Source organism: Cygnus atratus, chromosome 22, assembly GCF_013377495.2.
Source record: "Cygnus atratus isolate AKBS03 ecotype Queensland, Australia chromosome 22, CAtr_DNAZoo_HiC_assembly, whole genome shotgun sequence".
NCBI classification, from domain to species: domain Eukaryota; kingdom Metazoa; phylum Chordata; class Aves; order Anseriformes; family Anatidae; genus Cygnus; species Cygnus atratus.
This window is the reverse complement of record NC_066383.1, coordinates 4005839-4026642: the sequence shown is the minus strand read 5'-3', so window position 1 is coordinate 4026642 and position 20804 is coordinate 4005839. Positions and strand designations below refer to the sequence as shown.

General features: G+C 51.0%; 1 protein-coding gene across 2 annotated transcripts in view; it reads left to right on the top strand.

Annotated features, from left to right (window-relative positions):
* The first annotated feature begins 3903 nt into the window (after positions 1-3903).
* Positions 3904-20804, top strand: part of UBASH3B (ubiquitin associated and SH3 domain containing B) — a 72610-nt gene continuing 55709 nt past the window's right edge. The window contains exon 1 of one of the 2 annotated variants that reach the window (XM_035555915.1): positions 3904-4199. In XM_035555915.1, coding sequence (XP_035411808.1) covers positions 4039-4199 — 161 coding nt within the window. In that variant the 5' untranslated portion in view covers positions 3904-4038. The remainder of the gene's footprint in view (positions 4200-20804) is intronic. The other variant, XM_035555916.1, reaches the window with a different exon arrangement.

Below are 20804 nucleotides of genomic sequence, written 5' to 3'. Positions count from 1 at the left end.
CTCTGCAGTTGTTCCGAACATGCTGGGATGGGTGCTGAGCACAAAGCCCGAGAAGTCACAAAACTGCCAGGGAGCACTTAGGAACTGCAGAGGAGATGGGCTGAAGGTTGCTGAAGTCGCCTTGGTCTTCGCTCTGTAAAAAACCTGACTAACAATTCCGACACAATTTTCATGCAGTTTCAAATCAAGTGTACAGCAGCTGTTCATTTTTCTGCGATAAATCACCGTTTCTTGACATTTGGAAACTCAGGAGGCCCCCAAAAAAGAGGGGAAAAAGTGCTTAGGGTAGATTCTTTTTATTTTTAATTATTTAATGCTTTCAGATGCTCGGCCCCAGAGGTGTGTCGACACCACAAATGGTGCAAGGACGGCCTGGCCAAAGCGAGATCCAGGGGAGGCTGCCGGCTGTCGCCCTCCTCCCCCAGCTGCAGATGGGCCCGAAGCTGCCATGCGGGGGACCTGGGTATGTAAAGTGACTTAGGCATGCAAATAATTGCAAGATCAGGCTAGAAGTCTAGGAAACGGCGATCTTGCAATTATTTGCAGCTCTCGCTCGGTGTTTGCCTTACTTCTTTTCTCTTTCTCTTCTCCAGGGCAGGGTGGGAGAAGGGGCAGGCTTGTCCCTGCTGCTTCTCCAGGGGCGCTGGCCCCAAAAGAGCCCTACATCCTGGCCCCAGGGCACCAGCACCATTCCTCCGGTAAGAATCCGGCTGCCCTGTCTTCAGCAAGGACTTTCTGAAAGCGTCTGACCCCTTTTTTTAAGGGAGGGAAGTTGTAAAGGAGGAAAGCAAAGCCTCGGCTCCGTTTCCTGCTGTTGTGCTGTTTATTTCAGAGTATTTCCATTGTCGGAGAGCAAACCCTTCGCATGCCAATGTGAGGAGGTAGCATCAGGCTGGAAAGGCGGCTAAATTTGGCTCAAATTCCTTCGGAGCCTGACCTCTTCCCATTGAAGTGTACGGCACGGCTCCCGCTCGCTGTCCAGCGGGGCAGTTTTGCACCCCCCTCCGATCACTTCTGCATTGTCTTTTTTCCACCCTTGAAGGAAGTGATACAAATAATGCCCTAAGAATGCCTCCTCCTGTAGGTAAAGGGATAATATTTGAGTTTCACTGAGGAAATGAATAAAAGAAGAGCAGAGAGAGCCCCCAGCAGCCTGTCGCTGCAGGGACTTGCACACACGCCCGGCTCGGGGCACCCGGAAGCTGTTGCCTTGAAGTTGGGAAAATGATTAACAGCACCCAGTTAAGCGCCCGGACTAATCGCTAGGTTCAGGCCAGCAGAGGGAAGGCCACGTGAAAAAATGAGAAAGGTCTCATGTGAAAACCTGACAGTATTTTAAAATAAACCGCACATCGCAGTTTTCTTATATACACACTATTTTCATGCCTTGCAATTTTTTCACTGAAATTCTTCTTTGGGGTGACTGAAACACAATTTTCCAGGTGTTTCTCTGTTTCAATCTGCTGTCCACTTTTATTTTCTTTCCTTTTTTTTTTTTTTTTTATTTCATCACTAAGACAGCTTTCATTTTCAGCTTTCAATCAAAAAAAAAAAAAAAAGTGGGAGGCAGCATTATCTCCCCGAACGCATTCTAATGCAAAAAAGCTCAGCCAGATCCAACGCAGAGGCACTCACTAAAGTCACAAAGATGAGAGGTGGTTCTCAGCAGGCCCCAAAAGGACATTTCCAGCACGTACGCAGCAACTTTAAGTGGTGGACTAACTACAGGGATACACTCAGCTAGCCTAGGTGTGCAAACATCCTATTTCTTTTCCTTCTCGTGTGTTGTAGCATTGCTGATGCTTCCAGTGGGGTTACTTGTGGCAATTCGTCTTCAGGCCCAACCAACAGAATTTCAATACTATAACTTGTAGAAAGTGATTTTTTTTAATTGATTATACGAATCTGTAGCAGCTAAAGGAAAGGGATTTGCATCTGGGCAAAGTCCCTGGAAGCTACTTCCATAACAAATTACATTTTTATTGTTATTTCCTGACTGAGTAATACAGGCAGAGCAAGAAAACATGCACAAGTGGAGCACATGGAGTTAAGTAAAACACAACCATCCTCAAAACACAACCATCCTCACAGATTTCTGTCGGCTGCAAATTCCTGTGTATTGATCTGTATTGATCGGATCCTCCCGGGAATTGCCTGGAGGCCTGGGGGGAGGCAGGAGGGTTGGGCCGGTGGCTCTCTGGGCTTCTCCTCTTCCCCTTTCACAGATCCAGAACCAGAAGTACCTCCCTCGGTGGTGCACCTCCATGGCTGGGGCTGGGCCCGTCCGTGCCTAACGCTTCTGGTGGTGTTTTAGCGTGAATATTGGTTGTTACAAATAATCCTTAACTCCCTGCCTTCAGTAAAATGCAATGGATTGGGTGCCTGATCCTGATTTCACGGCTGCAAAACGTCTAGCACGGCTGAAATCCATGACTGCACGCTCCTTGCTTTCACCCACTGACTTTAACGAAGCTCTTGGCGATTAATAGCGGGGGCAAAGGAAAGAACGAGCGTCTCAGCAACATCAGGGGAATTCACAGCGACCTCTGCCCTCATTGCACCTCTGGGGAAGGCAGCAGAAAGAAGTGCCGGGCACGGATCCGCAGCAGCACGGGAGGGGAACAAGCCTGGAGCTGCGAGGGAACGTTCCTGCCTCCGACACAACAAAATGGGAGCGGGCTGTTTGTTTTCCCTGATGCTAATAATCGCGGTGCTAGGCTTGTCATCGCCAGCATTGCTTCCTTCCCCAACATAAACTACCGTGTTTCAAAAAGGGGCCTCTTGATTGTTTTTATTTACGTGCAGGGATGGGATTTCAAGCTGTTCTCTACTGCCCTGCGAGCTGGGCCCGCTCTGGGGAGATGAGCGGGGAGATCTGCTTGTCTGTCCAAAGGAGGGGATGGCAGGGGGCTGCGTACTGCGGCGGAGGCAGGAGGGGATGGCAGGAGACAGACAAAGGAGAGGCGAGAGGAGGAGGATGTCTCTTGCCTGGAGAGCACGCGTGTAAACCCCTGGGTTTACACCCAAGCACGTCAACCCGAGATCTGAACTGAAATGCAACCAGGGAGGCAGCAGCAGCGTCTGTCCCACCCAGCCCGGAGGAACACGCAGCTTTTGTGTGGGAGGGCAGCGGGGAGAGGAGCAGAGCTGTGTCCCGGCGGGCTTTAACCGGGGAAGGGCAGTCCCTGCCCTGCAACTGGCAAGCTTTCAGGCCATATATTCCGCGTGGTGGCCTGGAGAGGGCCGGGGAGGATGCAGAAAGGCAGGACGGAGGTGGAAAATCTGGAGCGCAACTCTTTCGCCTCTAAGTAGGTGCAGTTTAACGACCAGCGCTCCCATTTCAAAGCCGTGTCGAGCTGCACACTGAGCCCCTGGAGCCCCAGTGCTGTGCAGGGCACCCGACCTCCCCTCCGCCGCCTGCTCTGCGCGGTTAGGGCAATCCTGTGCGAGCTTAAAAAAAAAAAATAAATAAAAATAAACCACCAAAACAAACAAAAATAACGCCTGGTGCGCGTCCTCCTTGCTCTTTCAACACCAGCCTGCCTCTCCCCTCCCCGCTCCAGCAGCGGCCTCGCCGGCCGCGCACCCTGCCCCTCTCCCAGCGCATCCCCGGAGCGCGGAGGGGGAGCGGGGGCTGCGCCGCGCCCCCCTTAAAGCCCCCTTTTGGGGCTCTCCTCCAGCAGCCGGCTCCAGCCCGGGGCCGGGGCCGCGCCCGCCCGCCCCGGAGGCGGCTTTAAGAGCGGGGGAGGCGGCGGGGGGGGGGGGGGGGTTGTTCTCGGGGCCTCCTGCGGAGCCTCCGAGCGGCCGCGGGGGCTTGCGCGGCTTTTGCGCGGGGCGCGCACGGGCGGCGGCGGCGGAGGCGGCGGCGGGGCTCGGGGGCGCGGAGAGGAGCGGCGGGGGGCGGAAAGGAGCGGAGGGGAAAGGAGAGGAGCGGAGGGGAGCGGAGGAGGGCTCAGCCCCTCGGCCCTGCCCCGGCCGCGGCCCCCGGCGGGGCGCTGCGGGTGTGCATGGCCCTGCGCGGGTGGCGATGGCTGCGTGATGGCCCAGCGCGGGCAGCCCGCCCCGCACGCCATGGCTGCCAAAGAGGAGCTGTACAGCAAAGTCATCCCCCGGCGGAACCGGCAGCACCGCGCGGGGACCATCAAACATGGCTCGTCGCTGGAGATCCTGCTCTCCATGGGCTTCCCCAAAGCCCGGGCGTAAGTGGCCGCTCGGTCTCTTTCCTCCTCCCCCCCCCCCCCCCCCGCCTCCCGTTTCGGTTTGGGGTCGTTGAGGATGCGCGGCCGCGGACGGGGATGCGCGGCTGGAAGGGGGCCGGGGGCAGCCGGGGATGCGCTCCCGGAGCCGCCCCGGGGACGCGGAGCACGGGGAGGCGGCGGGGTCCCGGGGGGCGGCAGGTGCCCCGTCCCCGTCCCCCCCCCCCCGGCGAAGCCCGGGGTCGCCAAAAAGGCGATTTTCCGGGCACCAACCCCCCCTCGCTAAGCTGCAATCAAAGCCCGTCGTCCCTGCGCTCGGTGCTTTCGCCGGGGCGAAACTCGGTCACCCGGGAGATCCTCCTGAATCCCCGCACAAGTTGATCTTCCCGAAAGAAAGGGGAACAGAAGGGAATTTCAGGAGCGCAAAGCATTAGGTTTGGTCTTGTCCAGCTGAGAAATGCCCCGGTGTGATCGCCCTGCGTGTGCTTATGCTGGAAATTAATTAGGCAGCAACCTACGGGTAACTTCCTAATGGTTCAGTTTGGAGCGTGGGGACTCCTGAAGTGGGACCGTGGGCTTTAGGATGCAAATGCAGCCGGCCGGGATTTGGAGGTTTCCTGGTCTAAGTTTCCCTTTTGTTGTTGATGCCAGTCAGAACTCGGTGGCTTTTCAGCCTCGCTGCCGTGTTTTTCCATAACTACAGGGATACACACATGCAGTTCTTAGGGAGAAATGTCAGACTGCCACTGGCACATCCAGAAAATCCCCTGTGTGTTTCCCCTTGTCCTACTTACGCTCCTTAAGTCTGTCGGTGATCTGTAGTTACGTACAGAAATCAACATTTAGCTTTTATACACGATGCCTGCAAAAGAAGATGGTAAGAGCCTGGTGACTTCATGCTCTGCGCTTGTTTGGAGAAACGGGTGTGCACCTTTCAGAGTAGCTAGAGGGAAAAAGCAGCCTGGTGCTATGAATGAAACTCGCCGTCACCCGTACAACAGTGCCATCGAGGCTGACCGTCAGCCCCGGGCTCGCCTCACCGTTGGCTGAGGAGCAATGTCTGTGGTTCGTATTCTTGTCTGAGAAAACTAACGTGTGACAAAAAATGAAACCAAAGCCTCAGTGTACAAGATAGGGAAGGTTAAAGGCAGAAAGCCAGACAGAGAGGGGCAAAATATCCCAAGTGCAAAGAATGCTTGTTGCAAACGTATCCCGCCAGCTGGGTAAAGCTGTCTCGGTGCTGAGTTCAGGACGCTGCGATGTGACCCCCTTCGACAAGTCCTCTGCTGGCCCGGCCTGAAGTAGTTCTCAGCGCCCTGTTCCAGCCTGCTAGAAATCCTACAAACAATTTATCAATAAAATTCAGATAAGTAGCAAAACAGCAAAAGCCCAGACAAGGATGTTCCACCACGGGAACGCCGTGGAACAGTGTGCGGGCTCAGAAGCAGGAGCTTCGGGACTGCACGGCACTGGGATGTTCCCTGCTGGTCTCTGCTGCCCAGAAGCTGTTCAACTCGCGGCACACTGCGAGTGAAGCAGCTCACTGAGCTGTCAAGGAGGCAAAGCACCCTGTCTCCCAAGAGATAAGTGCAATGCAGCCTCAGCAGAAAGCCCCTTCGAGTCCGCACCCCAAGCTCTCCCAGCCCCGTTTCCACCCCGCATTGCCAAGGGGAGGCCGGGAGCCGGGCGAAGCCGGGAGCGCAGATCTGCGCCTGTAGGTCCTGCGTATAAATAGAAGGCAGGCTGATGCTTGGAGTGGTGGCCATCTGCTGGGATGGCTTACGCAAACAAAGCCCCGAGTTGTCAGACGAGTCTCTCAGGGATGTCACTAAATGCCATCGCTGCTGGCACCACCGGGGACTGGGGCAGGGGACGGAGGGGCTGCTGAATTTGGGGGGGGCTGCTGAATTTGGGGGGCGCTGCTGAAGTTGGGGCAGGCTGCTGATGTTGGGGGGCTGCTGATGTTGGGGGGCTGCTGAATTTGAGGGGTGTACTGAAGTTGGGGGGCTGCTGAAGCTGGATAAGAGATGCAGGAGCTCGCAGGAGCGCTGCTTACAAACAGTGCCCATGGGAGTATCCCGTGGGACTCTGGGGGACACTATTGGGACAGCACGGGGACACTCACGGGTATCCACATCACCTAACTTCCAGCTTCTGATCCAGCTCAGGCAACTCCACTCCTAGCAGCAGACAGGTCAGCGTTTGTTGCAGCAGAACAGTTAGCATGAGATAATTCTTCTCCGTGCTTTTAGCAGCAGCAAGAGCTCAGAAGGCCGGCCTGGCTCCGAGCTGGCGCTGCTGACAGGAGCTGAGGATTCTTGTGTTCATTTCATTTTCTCAGTTCTGGGTTTCTTCAGGCAAGTGACTTCTACCCTGTGCATGCTAAAATAATCAGAGGTGAAAGACTCAATGTGATTTCCAAGTATTACTGGCTGGTTAATACAGACTAGCTCGGCTAAGGGTGGAAAATGGTACGAGCCAGGTGGAAAGCAAGAGAGGATGTCACATATGTTTAGGCTTTGGGTATCGGGTGCTAAACTGCTGTGGATCTCTTGCTGAAATTAGGATGTTATTAAATAAGCCTTTATTTGTCCACCCTGCAGAGTTCAGCCGGGCTCTGATGCGGGGCTGTGCGAGCTACCTGTGGATGCTTTTCTCTGCGGATGGCAACTGCTCAAACCACTGCGCTGTGTGTCAGTGTTTTGGACTATTACTGCAGAGAGCTATTTGTTGGGGCTCTTAGTGTCAGCACAGGCTCATTATTTTTTTATTTTGTAATTAGCCCATTATATTACGTACCGTCTAGTCACAAAGGAGGAGACAGTCCTGATCCCAAATAGTTTCTGATTTAAGCCAGGAAGGCAAAGGTGATGTTATGATTGCCGTTTTGCAATTCGGGTGCTGAGACAAGCATTTTACCAAGGTCACACAAAACTCTAACCAGATCCCCACTGTCTCAAGACCCTAAACACAACAACGATCTAGGAACCTCTAGGAAGAGATTCACACAATCGTTATTTCCCAGTTGACCCAAAATGCTGTCCCCATCTTACTATGGATTTACTGTCAGTGGTTGCACCCACAGATCTAGTCGGACTGCCAGCATGGCTCATTTTTGTGTGATAATTCCTTTACACGTGTTGATAGCCTTACTGAGAGCAAGTGCAAGGGAAGCACGCTATGGTTTACAGGCCATTGAAACCACAGGGGAACATTTAAAACTATTATGCCTGTACACATACTTATATATTATGCATAGATTTTTTTTATTTCTGTATAATGCTGAATATGAGAAAATTTAGTGATGGACTGCCATTTTTTTTGATGGAGAAAGGCCTTTGACCAAACTTACAGTATTGGAAGTAAGAGAGGGGTAAGCAGCTGAAATCCTCTGGCCTGCATGGTGCAGAAGTCAGGGTGGCTCCAGAAGCTGTGAGTTCAGGGATACACAAACTAAAAGTTTCATGTTGGAATTGAAGCTTGTCCAAAACATCCTCAAAAACAGAAAGTTGCAAATTTAATACAAGTAGAAATCCCACTTTCTGTGTTTTAATGCTGGGTGTGCATATGTGCATGAATATATAAATACACAAAACTTTAAATGTTGCTCGTGTTTCTTCATTCAACTCTGAATTTGAGCCACAGCCCCCATGGTGATGTTTCAGCAGAGATCCAGCCCTAGAAATATGAAGATAAGTGTCTGGCTCATGACGTTACTCAAAATAGGTAAATCACCATCCCCAAGCAGAACACTTAAATTACAGGCATCGTGTTTTTGCTTGCCATGCTCTGTGTGATAAGCTAAGAGATAAGCGCTGTTTGTGCCCCTTTGTGGCAAAGCTTTCCCAAACTGAACCGCTGTTCCTTCCCGTCATCTCGGCCTGAAAAAATGGAGCCGTCTTCTGCAGCCAGGCCCGTGGTGCTGGCTCGGTGTGCAGTGCCTGCTCCTGGGGAGATCCACTGGTGCTAGACGTAATTGCAAACGCTGCTCCCCCCCTAAAACAGGGACGGGCAGGAATATCGTGCAGTTAGCCATGAATCAGCTTTACCACTTCCCCTGTGCGGCACGTTTCTTTCTTCCTCCCTCCCACAAGAGATCACCTGGGTTTAACTCAGCACCATGGGCGTGAAGAGGAGTCAGTGCACAAAGCTGGACCGCTTTTTTCCCTGGCCACGACCAGAGCCAAGCCGGTTTGATTTTGTTTCTCAGTAACTACGAGAATTTAGTAGTATGATAGTTTCATTAATTTCAAAGAAAAGAAGTTCGGATCCAGTTTACAAACAGAAAAATCTTCTCTTGTGTTTTGAAAACGTTTTCTAGGCTGCTAAAACATGTTTTGCCTAGTAACAGACTTAGCAACATAGCAGTATTTCAGCACAGAGAGGCTGTGAAATCTCTCCTTCCTCTAGGGTTTGAGCTGTATTTGGGAAAATACAGCACACACAGAAAAAGTGCTGCAGATAATCTTTGGATTTTGAAGTGGTTTCTGTTCCTTCACGACCTTGCCTTCAGGGTATTAGCTTTCTGCACATACTCTTGGCCGAAATTCACCGCACTACAAAGGACCAGCCCAAAACGTAGGCATCACGTAAGTCCCACTTAAGCCCAAGCTTGAGAAGCATTTTCATGATTCACAGTGACTTGTGTTGGCCTGGGGTACGGAGGGAAACTCCGTTTCAGTTGAAGAAGCTGAGGGACACAAATGTTTCTAGGAGCAACTGCTCTGGAGGCTGTGTTGAACACGTGTTTCCAAGTTTGATAACTGCGCTGGAGGAAATCTTCAGCTACTGAATAGCAAACCTGGGTGCTGTTGCCCCAAGGGCTTAGGCAGAAGCTTCCCCTAAGGCTCTTTGTGCTCATCATTCAGGACAGCGGGTCTGGGGCTTGGACGGAGCCTCTAGACCATGCAGTAGAAAACCAAATAAAAAAAAAAATCTGTTTCCAGCGCTGCCTGTCAGCCACCAGACCAATGGGCACGTTTCAGCAGCAGCTTCATAGGAAGCACTTGCGGCCCGTTTCCACCCCATAGAGTGGAGGAGGAAGAGCAGGCACCCTTTGGCAGATGACTCGGACAAGCCCTGCCTTCCCTGCTGCCGCCCTGCCTTCCCAGGCACTTGTTTAATCTTTGCGAGACGCCGGGAGGCACGCGGCCCTGCCCACGCTGGGCTTTAACGGAAGAGACTCTGCACGGTGACTTGAGCAACAGTTTGAGCAATTAGCTGGCCTCGTTCGTCCCTCGCAATTGCTGGGTTCAGCACTGAGGCCTCTCACCGATTCCGTACATCTGTGCTGGAGGGGGTCCAACAGGTCTGCACTGCACCGTGGAGCAGGGATGTGAATTGAGTTAGCAGCTGCCAGGAAGGTGCACTCGAGAAGGGCTTCAGCAGCCGTCCATTCGGGACCGCGTCCCACGGCTGCTCTGCACATGGATTTGTTTTCCATTGGCTTTATTGCACGTTTCTGCTGCAGGACTGAGAGCTCATTACTGCAGCGCTCAGCCGTTGGCCGTTGTGTTCGGTGGGGGGAGATCTCTATCAGGTTGTTCCTTTCTTTAAAGATCTGAAGTGATAAAACAGAGAGGACTCCTCACTTCCACTGTTTGAATGGAGCTGAGGCGCGGAGCAGCCAACATATATATATATATGTCAAACCTGCACTTGGGCTGGCACTTGCCCCTCGGTCTGTAGAGTTTCAATCTGTTAGCTTAACCACAAGGCTTAGATATCTGGTTTAAGAATAACATCTATTTCCATTACATTGTATAAAGCGCTCAGATGGAGAGAGACCTTCCCTTACCAGGGGCTGAAGAAGTCATTTCTCTGATCAGATCATGGTCTAAAATTATACCTACGGCAGCAGTGCCCCAAACTGCCCCAGTGATCTGCGATTCGGTACATATAACTGCCGTTAATCGTGTCTGAGAGGCGGCAAAGTGGAACAACTAAGGACTGATAGCAACAAAGAAAATGTTCCTGCCACAAGCATCGAGGGGGCTGTGTAAGAACAGAGCATCCCTTAATGCCCGCAGTGAAGCCTGGGTCAGCGTCACTGCGATACTCGGAGCTAGCTGCCCAGAAAGCAAGCTTGCACGTGTTCAGGAGAAAAACCGAGAACTTTACAGTGCCTTCACCCACTGTGCTTCATTGGGATTTCATATTTAAATGTCTAAGTAGCAACACTATATGCAGTGAGTTCCTGGTTCAGTGGCAAGTCAGGCAGAGGACAGCCATCCCATTGGAGCTGTGTGATTTAGGGCTATCCAGCTTCAGCACATGCTGCAAGAGTTGTTAGAAACTTTCCTGGTCCCCAAGTACATGGTTCATTTGGGTATTAGAATGACATGGTGACAGCAAAACATTTGCATGTTCTTCTGGCTCAGTGATGATTTTCTTGTCTCGGAGCAAAGGGCCTAGGCTTGGTCCTTCCCCCTGCCCGAGGAAGGAGGGCGGCTGCAGAAAGGGCAGCCCAGATCCCCCGCATCACCGGCAGCTCACTTAGTCACCTCCAGTTCACAGAATCAAAACCCCATCGTGTCAACAACTCGATCCTTCGTTTGCAATTGCCCTCCAAGCTACGTGTCGGTTATCGAGCGATGCAGCGATAGCAGGGTTACCTTTTCCTTTTCTGTCCCTTTCCCTGTCTCACCGCACAGACCCAATGCTACTGTCAGGAGGAGATTCTTGAGACAAAGGCTCACCAGAGCAACTCACGAGTTCAGGTACCCAGCATGGACTATTTGAATGGAGCCTTGTTTGCATAAAATACTGATTATTCACCCCCCTTGGAGGCTTGGTGACAGTGGCAGCACGTTGGCCTGTTTCTGCAGTGCTTCCTTATAAAGCCATCTGGAAGTTTACCCTTGGATTACTTCTGCCACTTTGCTGTGCGAGAGCCCATGCTCAAAGGGTGCTGACAGCCCCTGGGACCTACTGAATAAATACACGGACAGAAGCCGGGGGGAATTCCACGTTTTGAAAGATCTTGAGCAGAAGTTTCAAAAAAAAAAAAATGATGCTTTTAAATGTCAACCTGCTAGCCCTGCTGGCTCCTGATAAGCCTTGGTTTTCAAGTCACCTTTGAGAGTGAATCTTGGGCTCCCAACTCTTGCACACACTTGAAAATATTGCCCTAGGTTTTAAGCGGTGCTCATAGAGGATGCACAGCATGTGCTGTGCAATTGCAGAAAGAATAGAGACATCCGTGTGTGTGTCTGTACTGCACCCGTCTAATTATCCTCAACAAGCAGAGTCATCAAAAGAGCTGTAGTGTAGCAGCTGACAGCGTTTTGGATTCCATCACCAGGACTCACTGCAGGCTTTGTGCATTACAATGGGGTGCACCAGGGCGCTTGTGTCTTACTCACCCACTGGATAAACAGACCCAAAAGAATAGGCCCTGGCTCTGCTGTGCATTGCTCTGTCCCCACCGTCTCCTATTCTGCTCGGGCGTGCACAAAGGCTGAAGCTAGAGAGGGCAAAGTGGAGGGGAAAAACCAACAGCGAGAGATAATGGGATGGGCAGAGGGAAGTGCTGGAGCCACCGCAACAAAAGAGCTGACAAGCTACACAAATGTATTTTAGCCATTTTGTACCTCTTGTCTTGGTTCCCAAGACACGCGTGCTGCCCTATCAAATGCTCTCTTCCGATATTTCAACTGAAGCTTTGACAAGTCCCGGCTGCAAAAGGCACCCTTTAAGGCACAACTCCTGATCTGCAGCCACGATACCCCGATCTCGCACACCCAGACAGCAGGAGCCATGGCTCCTCTGTTCCCCGGGAAGCTCCAGCCTTCCCCTTTTTCCAACAATTCCCAAATGAATCAAGATGAGGAGGGACAGCAGAGCTGCATGTGTAGACATGACAATATCTGGCAGGTGTCAGGACCTGAGCGGTTTCTGTCACCCACCACGCAGCGGTGTAAAATTTAAACAGAAAGCAAGCAATAATAAACTGGGAGCTGCTGTGAGTGGCAGGAGACGTGTCTGAGGTGTTTGCTTTCCCCAGACAACCAGATTCAACTCCTCGGGACTGAAGTTTGCTGTCTGCCAGCACGAATACCTTGCAGGCCAGTCTCTGTCAATGGGAGATTAGCATGAAAACGCTCCAAAAGGTTGTGCGCTGAGCAAGCAGCGGCCTGGATAAACGTTGGGATATCTGTCTGCTGTGCTAGAACTGCACAGGCATACCCAAAGATATGTCACACCGATGAACACCCTGGCCTTTCATACTCTGGCACTGGAAGAGGTTTTAACCGTATTTTACTCACACCCGTCGCCCCAGGGCAATTATCAAACGCAAGGTAAACGCCACTTCTTGCACTTTCGTGTACTGTTAGCCCGGCACTGCGCCTCCTGATAGTGCTCGATTAATCATCCGCGGTTGGTGACTGTGAAATAATTGCTGGTGTAGAGGTGAGTGTGTTTCGGAGAGATTTTTCATCTTGGGCTCGTAAAAATGACTGTTTTCTTTCTCTTCTCCCAAACGGAACACAGTGAGCTCTTACACCACTGAAACCTCATTAACAGCCTGATTCAGCAAAGTGCTCGAGCATGGGCTTCTCCTGAACGGCTGACATCAAGATGTGTGATACTTTTCTACTGAGTATGAAGGGGATGCATTAAATGGCATTGGAAATACCAAGAATGTATAGCATGGTATAGGTTTTTCTTTCTTTGTTTGTTTCTAAGCTGTTCCTCTTTTTATTGAGAGTGGCTGAATCAAAACACAAATTTTAAACCCAACATTTTTGTTGACGTGAAACACCAGTATCGTTTTTTCCTTCTATGGCACCAGTGAATAGAAGCCTGACTTTTATGCACCACAATCCTACTGGGCTTGGGGCCGTACACACAGAAAAGGAAAACACGGTCCCTGCTCCGAGAGCTGGCAACCTCACCAGCAGCAGTGAGCACGGGGAGAGGCCACGTGAGGAAGCAGACAGCATCGTCTCCCGCCGCCAGGCTCTGGTCTCAGCATCGCCTCCAAAATCTCTTACTCCCAGTCGTTACCCAGAGGTACGGTGAGTTAGATTGATGGGTGAAATCCGCAGCACTGTTATGAACTGCTACTCCGAAGCCAGCATCCTTCCCATTTTACAGACAGCAAGATGTAAAATGAGACAGCACATCAATCGCCTGATGCCAGGGAAGGCACCTTAATTAACATTTGCCATCTACTCAAGACAAAGGGTGCTCCACAATCACAGACTGTAAATGGTGTCGATGATGTCCTGCTCCCTTGTTCTACTATTATATTGAATTTATTCTTCGCAATCAATATTTCTTTTGGAGACCGGCTGCCAGCTCTTAGCAAGTGTCAAATCACAATATATTACCCCCGGATACGCTGCAGGCAGTTCTCCCAGGCGCAGTTCAAAGAAATCTCAAGCTAAACAAGAATTGGATCTGGTTCGTATTTACACTAGTCAACGGCCAACGGAAGCGAGCCTCGGAATAAATGTAAATTACAGCTGCACCTTATGAGACACATTTATATTCTCTTCACAGCCTCTTCACCCCCTCCCACAGAGTGTCTGTGTCATAAATGCACTCACGTCCTAAAGGCCAAAGCCTTCCGGTAGCGTAAATCAGCCCGGCACCATCAGCTTTGCTGGAGCGATGCTAATACGCACCAGCTGAGGATCTCGCCCAGAAACTACCCGACTTTCATTTCTGCAAGAGCTCCCTTTAGAGAAATAGTTTCTTTACACCACTCAGGTAACGCAAAGAGCCTGGGTGTAAACAGGGATCAGTGCCAAAGCCTCTGGGAGAAAAATATAAACCTCTGTTGTTGTTTTTTAATATTTGTTGCTCACAGCACATTTATTTGTTGGGGCTACGGAGTATGAGTCAGGATGAGTGGCAGAGCCCCGAGTCCTGAGTGCTGCCTGCAGTGGGCAAGTGGCTCGAGCTGTGCTGGCACAGGGCAGCCGATGCTGTTTCCTTCCAGAGTTATGGTGATTTCAGGTTCACTGCTCCATGAGCATCTACCACCTACATAAAGTCTAAAAAGTAAAGTCCTTCCTTCTCAGTGTTAGCCTAGATGTGTGCAAGAAGCCTCCTGTGGGGGACCGGCTGCACGACTGGGGCCTCGTACACCAACCTGAGAGCAGCAGCAGGGGGGATTTTAAGTCTCACTTTGATTTGATAACAATAGTGCAATTTTAGAAAAGAAAAGTCACACAGTATTTCTGTTCTTCTCCCAAACGTACAATGTTCTGCTTGCCAACGGGAAGGTCAGCATTTATAACAATTCTCCATTTCATCATCCGGCTTCCCAAACAGGTTCATCAGATGCCACCTGTGGGCGAGGAATTAACTTCCTAGGAAGCCCCTGACTTTGAGGTCGCTGTATCTATCTGACTTCCACCTCTTCCTGCCCCAAAACTGCCGATGCTTGTCTGGATCAAAGTGGAAAACGGTGTGTCAGAGGCGCGTGGCGTGAGTGGGATCTTCTCTGATTCCCCCGTCTGACAGCCGTCGCTCACACAACTTTTAACCCCTCTGAAAGCGCATCACAAGGAGAGAAACTCCTGCCAGCACATCATCGCCTCTGATTTTAGCCCAGGCTTTGTGTTAGTGACTCGAGCACCTGGGAAATGTGTCTCGGCAGGCTTCTTGTGTGAGTCAGCCGAACCGCGGGCACCGGGCAGCCTGCTGCGATCCTTTCATCTTCTCCTAGGAAACTCCTGCGACCAGCTGCTGATTTCCTCGCCTGTGCTTGGTGTTCAGATAGGCCCATCTGCTGCACAGTGAACTTGAAAAGGGCACAGCCAAGGCTGCCCAGCTAAAATGTGCGGAGGGGCAGGAAAAAAAGGAATAGTTTTTTGTTAGGATGACACAGAAACGCATTGCAAGAGCCCGAGGCACAGGCTGGTCCATCCGTTTCAGTCCGTCCTGAGTGGGGTTATGCAGATATGGGGAGGGACGAGGGGAGAATATCTCACTGCGTGCAACTCAAGTCATGCACCTAACGCCCTTTCTTACTTCTGTGAGAGTGGAGGCAGTGGAGAGGAGGCATGCACCAAGGTCTGTTCACCATCCTTCCTCTAAAGGTCAGAGGAAAACCTCATCAGGCCTCAGGAAGCAGATGACTGAGTTCCTTGCCCAGCTTCAGGGCAGGTGCCTTCAGGTGCCATTGCTGGAGGAATATAGCAACTCCCTGTCTCACAGGATTTGGGGGATAGAAACATAAAAGATTAGGAATATAAAGGTGAGAGCTGCAACAGTGATGGGGCACGGGGGTTGTGTATGGACCATACAAAGGGCATGATTCCCCACGACTCACCAAAACCCCAGAATAACCAACACATTACTTAGCAGCGCATGGGAGAAAGTTGTACTTAGCTCTCTAAAAACCAAGTCCTTTTCAGAGGTCCAAAATGGATTACCTGAAGTCAGCAACCACATGGGAAAGTCTTGGCTAACTGATGCTCAGGGTCTCTGCAAATTAAACACCCCGGCAGACATGAAAGCATTACCAGGTATTTGCCTGAGGACACAAAGGGAGTCGTTTGCGCTGCTGGGTTTAGATCTCGGTAATTTGGATTTGCCATCAGGACATAAATAACACACAAATGTACTCTTATGTGGCAATTAGATACTGTTCCAGGCATCTAGCTCAACTCTCCACCTGCAAAATATTATTTCAATTTTGCTGCAGCATATCCCCCAGTCCTACAGGACCTTTGATGTGACTTTCATTTGAGTAATAGACATGACATTTTGTGATTTCCTAGGTTGAGTGGAAGTAATGGTGAGGAAGGAATCCTTTTACCATGCCGCTTTATCTTTCTCTTACTTGTAACACATTAGTTTCGAGTGTCAGGAACATGCAGTCAGTTTATTTGTGGAGTATCTTTCTAATCACAAAAGCATTTGAAGCAGTTGAACAATTTAGTTGACATTATGCAAATGGGATTGAGTGTTGTGATTAGATAATTGTCCCTTTGCTTCGAGGTATGCGTCAAAGCAGACACAAGTTTTCGCTTGGAACAAAGACTCCTGAAAGCTACATCTTTTTCACTCGTTTTTTATTAGCGGTGGTCTGGGTGAAAATAATCAGCAAATCCCAGCAGCATCCCTTCAACACCCTGCCAGGTCTGGGCAGATTTGTTTCCACGGCTGGAGGGGAGTTTAAGGTTTGCCTGGTGTACCAACACCCCTGAGCTTCTCAGAGTTCAAGTGGAGCTTCGCAGCAGCACACGGCAGAGGGAATTGCAGCCTCTGAAGGAGCACGGTTCCACAGGCTCCCCCTCCGGGCCCCACGTTCAAGGGGCAAACTGGCACGAATTTCGGTGCCAAGCTGGCAGAGGATGGAAACGTGTTGCCTAAGTTCAAACGCACGAATAGTTCCGTTGGCTTTAATGGATATCACTCAGGTGCCTAAATGCACGGCTAGCTTGCGGGCTTTGAAACTACTTTGTTTTGTTTTTAAATACCGCGGCGCAGGGTGGAGCTTTGCTGCTCGTCCTTTGCTGCTGCTGTTACCGTGAGCTCACTGCCACCCCACGTTAGAGCGGCCCCGTTTGGCTATCTGGATTAGTGTCTCTCTAATTTCATTTCCTCTTGGTTTTTGATCAAGAAGGTTTCTTCTCTTCTGTGTGTGCATCCTGTTTGTTCTGAAACATGCAATTCCATTATTTGGCTCTAATTATTGCTGTACCCCTTTTCCATGCCACTGCTCATGTCCCTAATCCAGCACTTGTAAGGGAACAGGGTCTCAAGTAACCCACGGGATGCCATAATTTTGATTTGCTTCTGTTCCTAGGGAATGGGTTTATGTTTTAGCTGGCTCTGGAGGTCCATGAGCATGCCCTGGAGGCAGTTTTGGGACATGAGCACAGCAAATAGGAAAGGTGCCGGTGGCACTTAGGGGCCTGCAGGTCTTGCTGAAGCCAATGAGAGGTGGACAAATCTGAAAACCCTACAAGGTGGTGCCCAGCTTATAAAAGCTGCCGCCGGTACTTCAGCTTTTTTTTGAATCCAGAGTGACATTATGTCCACGTGTAGTTGGCCGTACTGCCGCGCTGGGTAGGAGTGAGGGCACAGCTCCAAGTCCCCATTACGCTTGAAATGTAAAGCCACCATCTGAACTCGGGCTGAGCAGCCTGTCCGACCACAGCCCTGGCACTCAGGGGCAGGTCAAAAATAGCTTGGAGTCAGGTCCTGAGCACAGCCCTGCTCCAGTCCCCATCTGAAAGCCGGGACCAAACTGGGGTGGGCTCAACCTTCGCTTCCCGTTCGTCCTCAGCAATTCTCTCGGCACTGTCTCAGCACCCGCCGTGTGCTGCCCTGCGTCTGCCAGCCTGCCAGCTTCTGCTCTACGTCTGAAATTGCTCCGCTCGTACCTGCGGTGTCCCACGGTATTCATGTGGCACAGAAATAGGAAGAAAAAGAGGCTTCCTATTCTACCTTATTCAGGTTAACCTTTCTTTTTCAATACTAGTGCTTAAGATCTTCTAACCACACCGAGACAAGGGGATCTAACGTTTAAAGATGTAGATTGCATTGTAGGAAATGAGAGGCAATAATCAAAGGAAGTTCTTCATTCTCATTATCAGCTCTCACCGTCTCCTTTCTCACAGTGGAGTACTTCTGTGTACCCAGCACAGCCCCTCTCGATTCAATTCATTAGACTGAAGCCTGCCTGCTCTCATCATTGCAGCCCCTGCACTGCCACCAGCACCTCTCCCAAGGCAGCGTGGATTTTGCCTTGACTTTTAAACAAGTCATTTTCCAACCGAGCCAAAGCCACGGCTCCTGTCCCTCAGAAATCAATCGCTGTAAAAGCTTTCCTTTGTCCTGCCGCAGTCAGAGCATACTGACTCAAAGAGGAATCATTCCCATGGATTCAGGAGGCTTTGAATGGGAATGTAAGCATTGACTTCCCTTCCTTGCCTGTGTGCCGGTGATATCCAAGCCATCTATAAACCAGCTTCAGCCAGGGAACGTGCTCAGCCTGGCCAGCGAGACTGGTGTAGCTGCACCAGGTCAGGGCACCAGGCTGAGACAGGAAGGTGTAAATGTTCACAATTAGTGATCATGAATCTTCCGTGTTGATGGCTGAATGGGCTCTATTAGGACATGTGGAGAAGGACACTTAGGTTTCCGTTCAGGAAAGCCCTAAGCAGGTGTTTACATCCCATTACTCCCAGTGAATGGGGTGGACGGAGGTACAGACGTGTTCTGCTCTCTCCATGGCTGTGCAGGCTGAGCACGGTGCCTGTCAGAGAAGTATTTCCCCCACTTTGCGTGTGTTCAAAATGGCTGCATAAAGCAAATGAGAGTAGAAATGCAACCCTCCGGGTTTCAGAAAGCAGCATGCTTTACAGATTCTGGTTGAACTTTTCAGAAAGCACCAAAGGAACAAGCGGGTTTGACTCGGGGAAGGTTTCTGAGTCACTCTGAGCATCCACCTCTGTGCCATTTTCCCCCCACCGTGCTTTCAGTACCAGCTGACATTTCTGCAGAAGTTAGTTTCCGCGAGCAGACGTGGGGTCAGTGCCCATCCTGACCTCCTGTCCAGCTGCAGCACATACACGTCCTTGCTTCCCCGCTGCAAAGGTCGCTCAGCGTTAGTGCAAGTGTGCAGCAAGCCTTTTCTCCCCAGCCCGCTAATGCTTTCCAGGCATGCTCCACCAGCAGCTTGTCCCGGGGCTATTTGTGTGTGTGTTTTCCTTCTCAGCGTCTCCGCTTTGCAGAACCTCGTATTCCCATGACGTGCTAGCTCACAGCAGGGCAGCACTGAACGCGTCCCCACAAAGCAGAATCCATCCTCCCTTGCATCCCTTCCTGCTCCCAAAGCGTGTGGGACCGAGCGAGCCGCCCTGCGCACACGTGCTCCGGGCAGGAAGCAGAGGGCAGAAATCTGGAGCTGTAAATCTGCCACCAGCAGCCATTTCTGGCTCTGGCTCCACTTACAGAAACAGGCTCTGGCGACAGGTGATTTCCCTGTACCACCTTAGGTGAAAGGAAATGTTGAAATATGGGATTTTTTGCGTCTTCCTCTCCTCTCCTATGTATCACGCGTTCGAAGGTGAGAAAAAATAATTTCCCTCCCCCAAACCCTGCAAGTTTTAAAACTGCTATCACTTTTTATAAGTCACAGAATCATAGAATGGTTTGGGTTGGAAGTCATATTCTTTGGGTTTCTCGCCAAGGCCAAGGCAACCCCTTCTTTTGCCCCTGTTTCTATAACCTTTACAAGCCATACCAGGAGCACGCAGTAGGAAATAACGGAGGCCCCGTCCTCCAGCCAAACACCGGTACTGGTACTGCTCGGCCTCCCCTTCTGCCGTGGGGACTTTGTCGTGACACAGCGCCGTGGCAGTCTGTTCCCTGTGCCAGGGGTATTTCTGAAGCTGGGAAGAGAAGGAAAGGGCTTCTTCCATTCCTGCAACTATCTCATTCACCCAAAGCATGTCAAGCCAACTGCATAACTATTCAAGTGCAATTAATCTACAATGCTGAAGATCCCCCAGATTACTTAGGACTGGTAGCTGTAAAAATACACAGCAAGAAATACTCCTATGTACACAGTCCTCTGCTATATATGTATGGACAGGCATATGCACACATTTATACGCACGTACAGAAGCACGCACTCCTACAATGTATACAATGAACTATACAGGATACGTACAGTTGACATGAGGCAGCAATTTGTGGCCAGTGTGTGGTTCTCTCTTTTTCTCTTTTTTCTTTATAACGCAAACCAAAGCATCAGAAGCAGCAGCAGAAGCCAGGAGAGCTCGCTGGTTCGGAAGAGAACCCGGGGCCTGACTTGGCAAACACCACTCAAATGGGGGCGGGTTCACTACCCACCCCAAGCAGGCAGCGAGCTACTGCAGAGGTCCTGCGGTGCCAACAGGCGAGTCAGGCCACAAGCAAGGGCTGGGATGACCCACACAGACCTGTCCTACAGCATGCTTCTGGCTAGGTATGTCTTCCTGACCACAAGCATGGGAACGTGATGCCCGATTAGTAAATCCTACGTTTATGCAACATCTTACATTACCGCCTCGCCGATGCATTGCAGATTGTGGCGGGGGTAACAGCGGGGTACTGCCAAGCGGTGTGTGGGGCTGCTTAAAGAGGACACCCAGCAAACCCCCGCAGACCCCCGTGGAGAAGAACAGTGCTTTGGGGAAAGCGCTGCCTATGCATTGTCTTGCGAGGCCTGTTTCTGTGGTTTCATCTACAAGATGCACACCACTGCATGGCTGAACATATACAGGATGTGAGCCAGTGGGTTCAGGAAATGAATGGGCTCAATGCTGATCACTTTGCGCGGTGATAAATGAGCGGCCCCAGTCCCCCGCTGCCCTACCGCCGTTATCGCGCGGAGCTCAGCGATCGGTCCTGGCCTGCCACGATACAAGAGGTGCCAGAAGTCATTCCTCCATGCCGTAAGGAATAACGGTCCGCCCTTCCTTTAATGTGCGCACATAAATAAAAGTATAAGGCTCGCACAGCCCATTAGATGAAAGGTTCATCTAGCTTAATGTGCCACTAAGGCGTTCTTCCTCTTCTTCTCCTAGCCTATGCCAATCAGTCACTTGGAGATTTAATGAGCCAAACTTTGCATTTGGCCCCAAATGCTTCAAG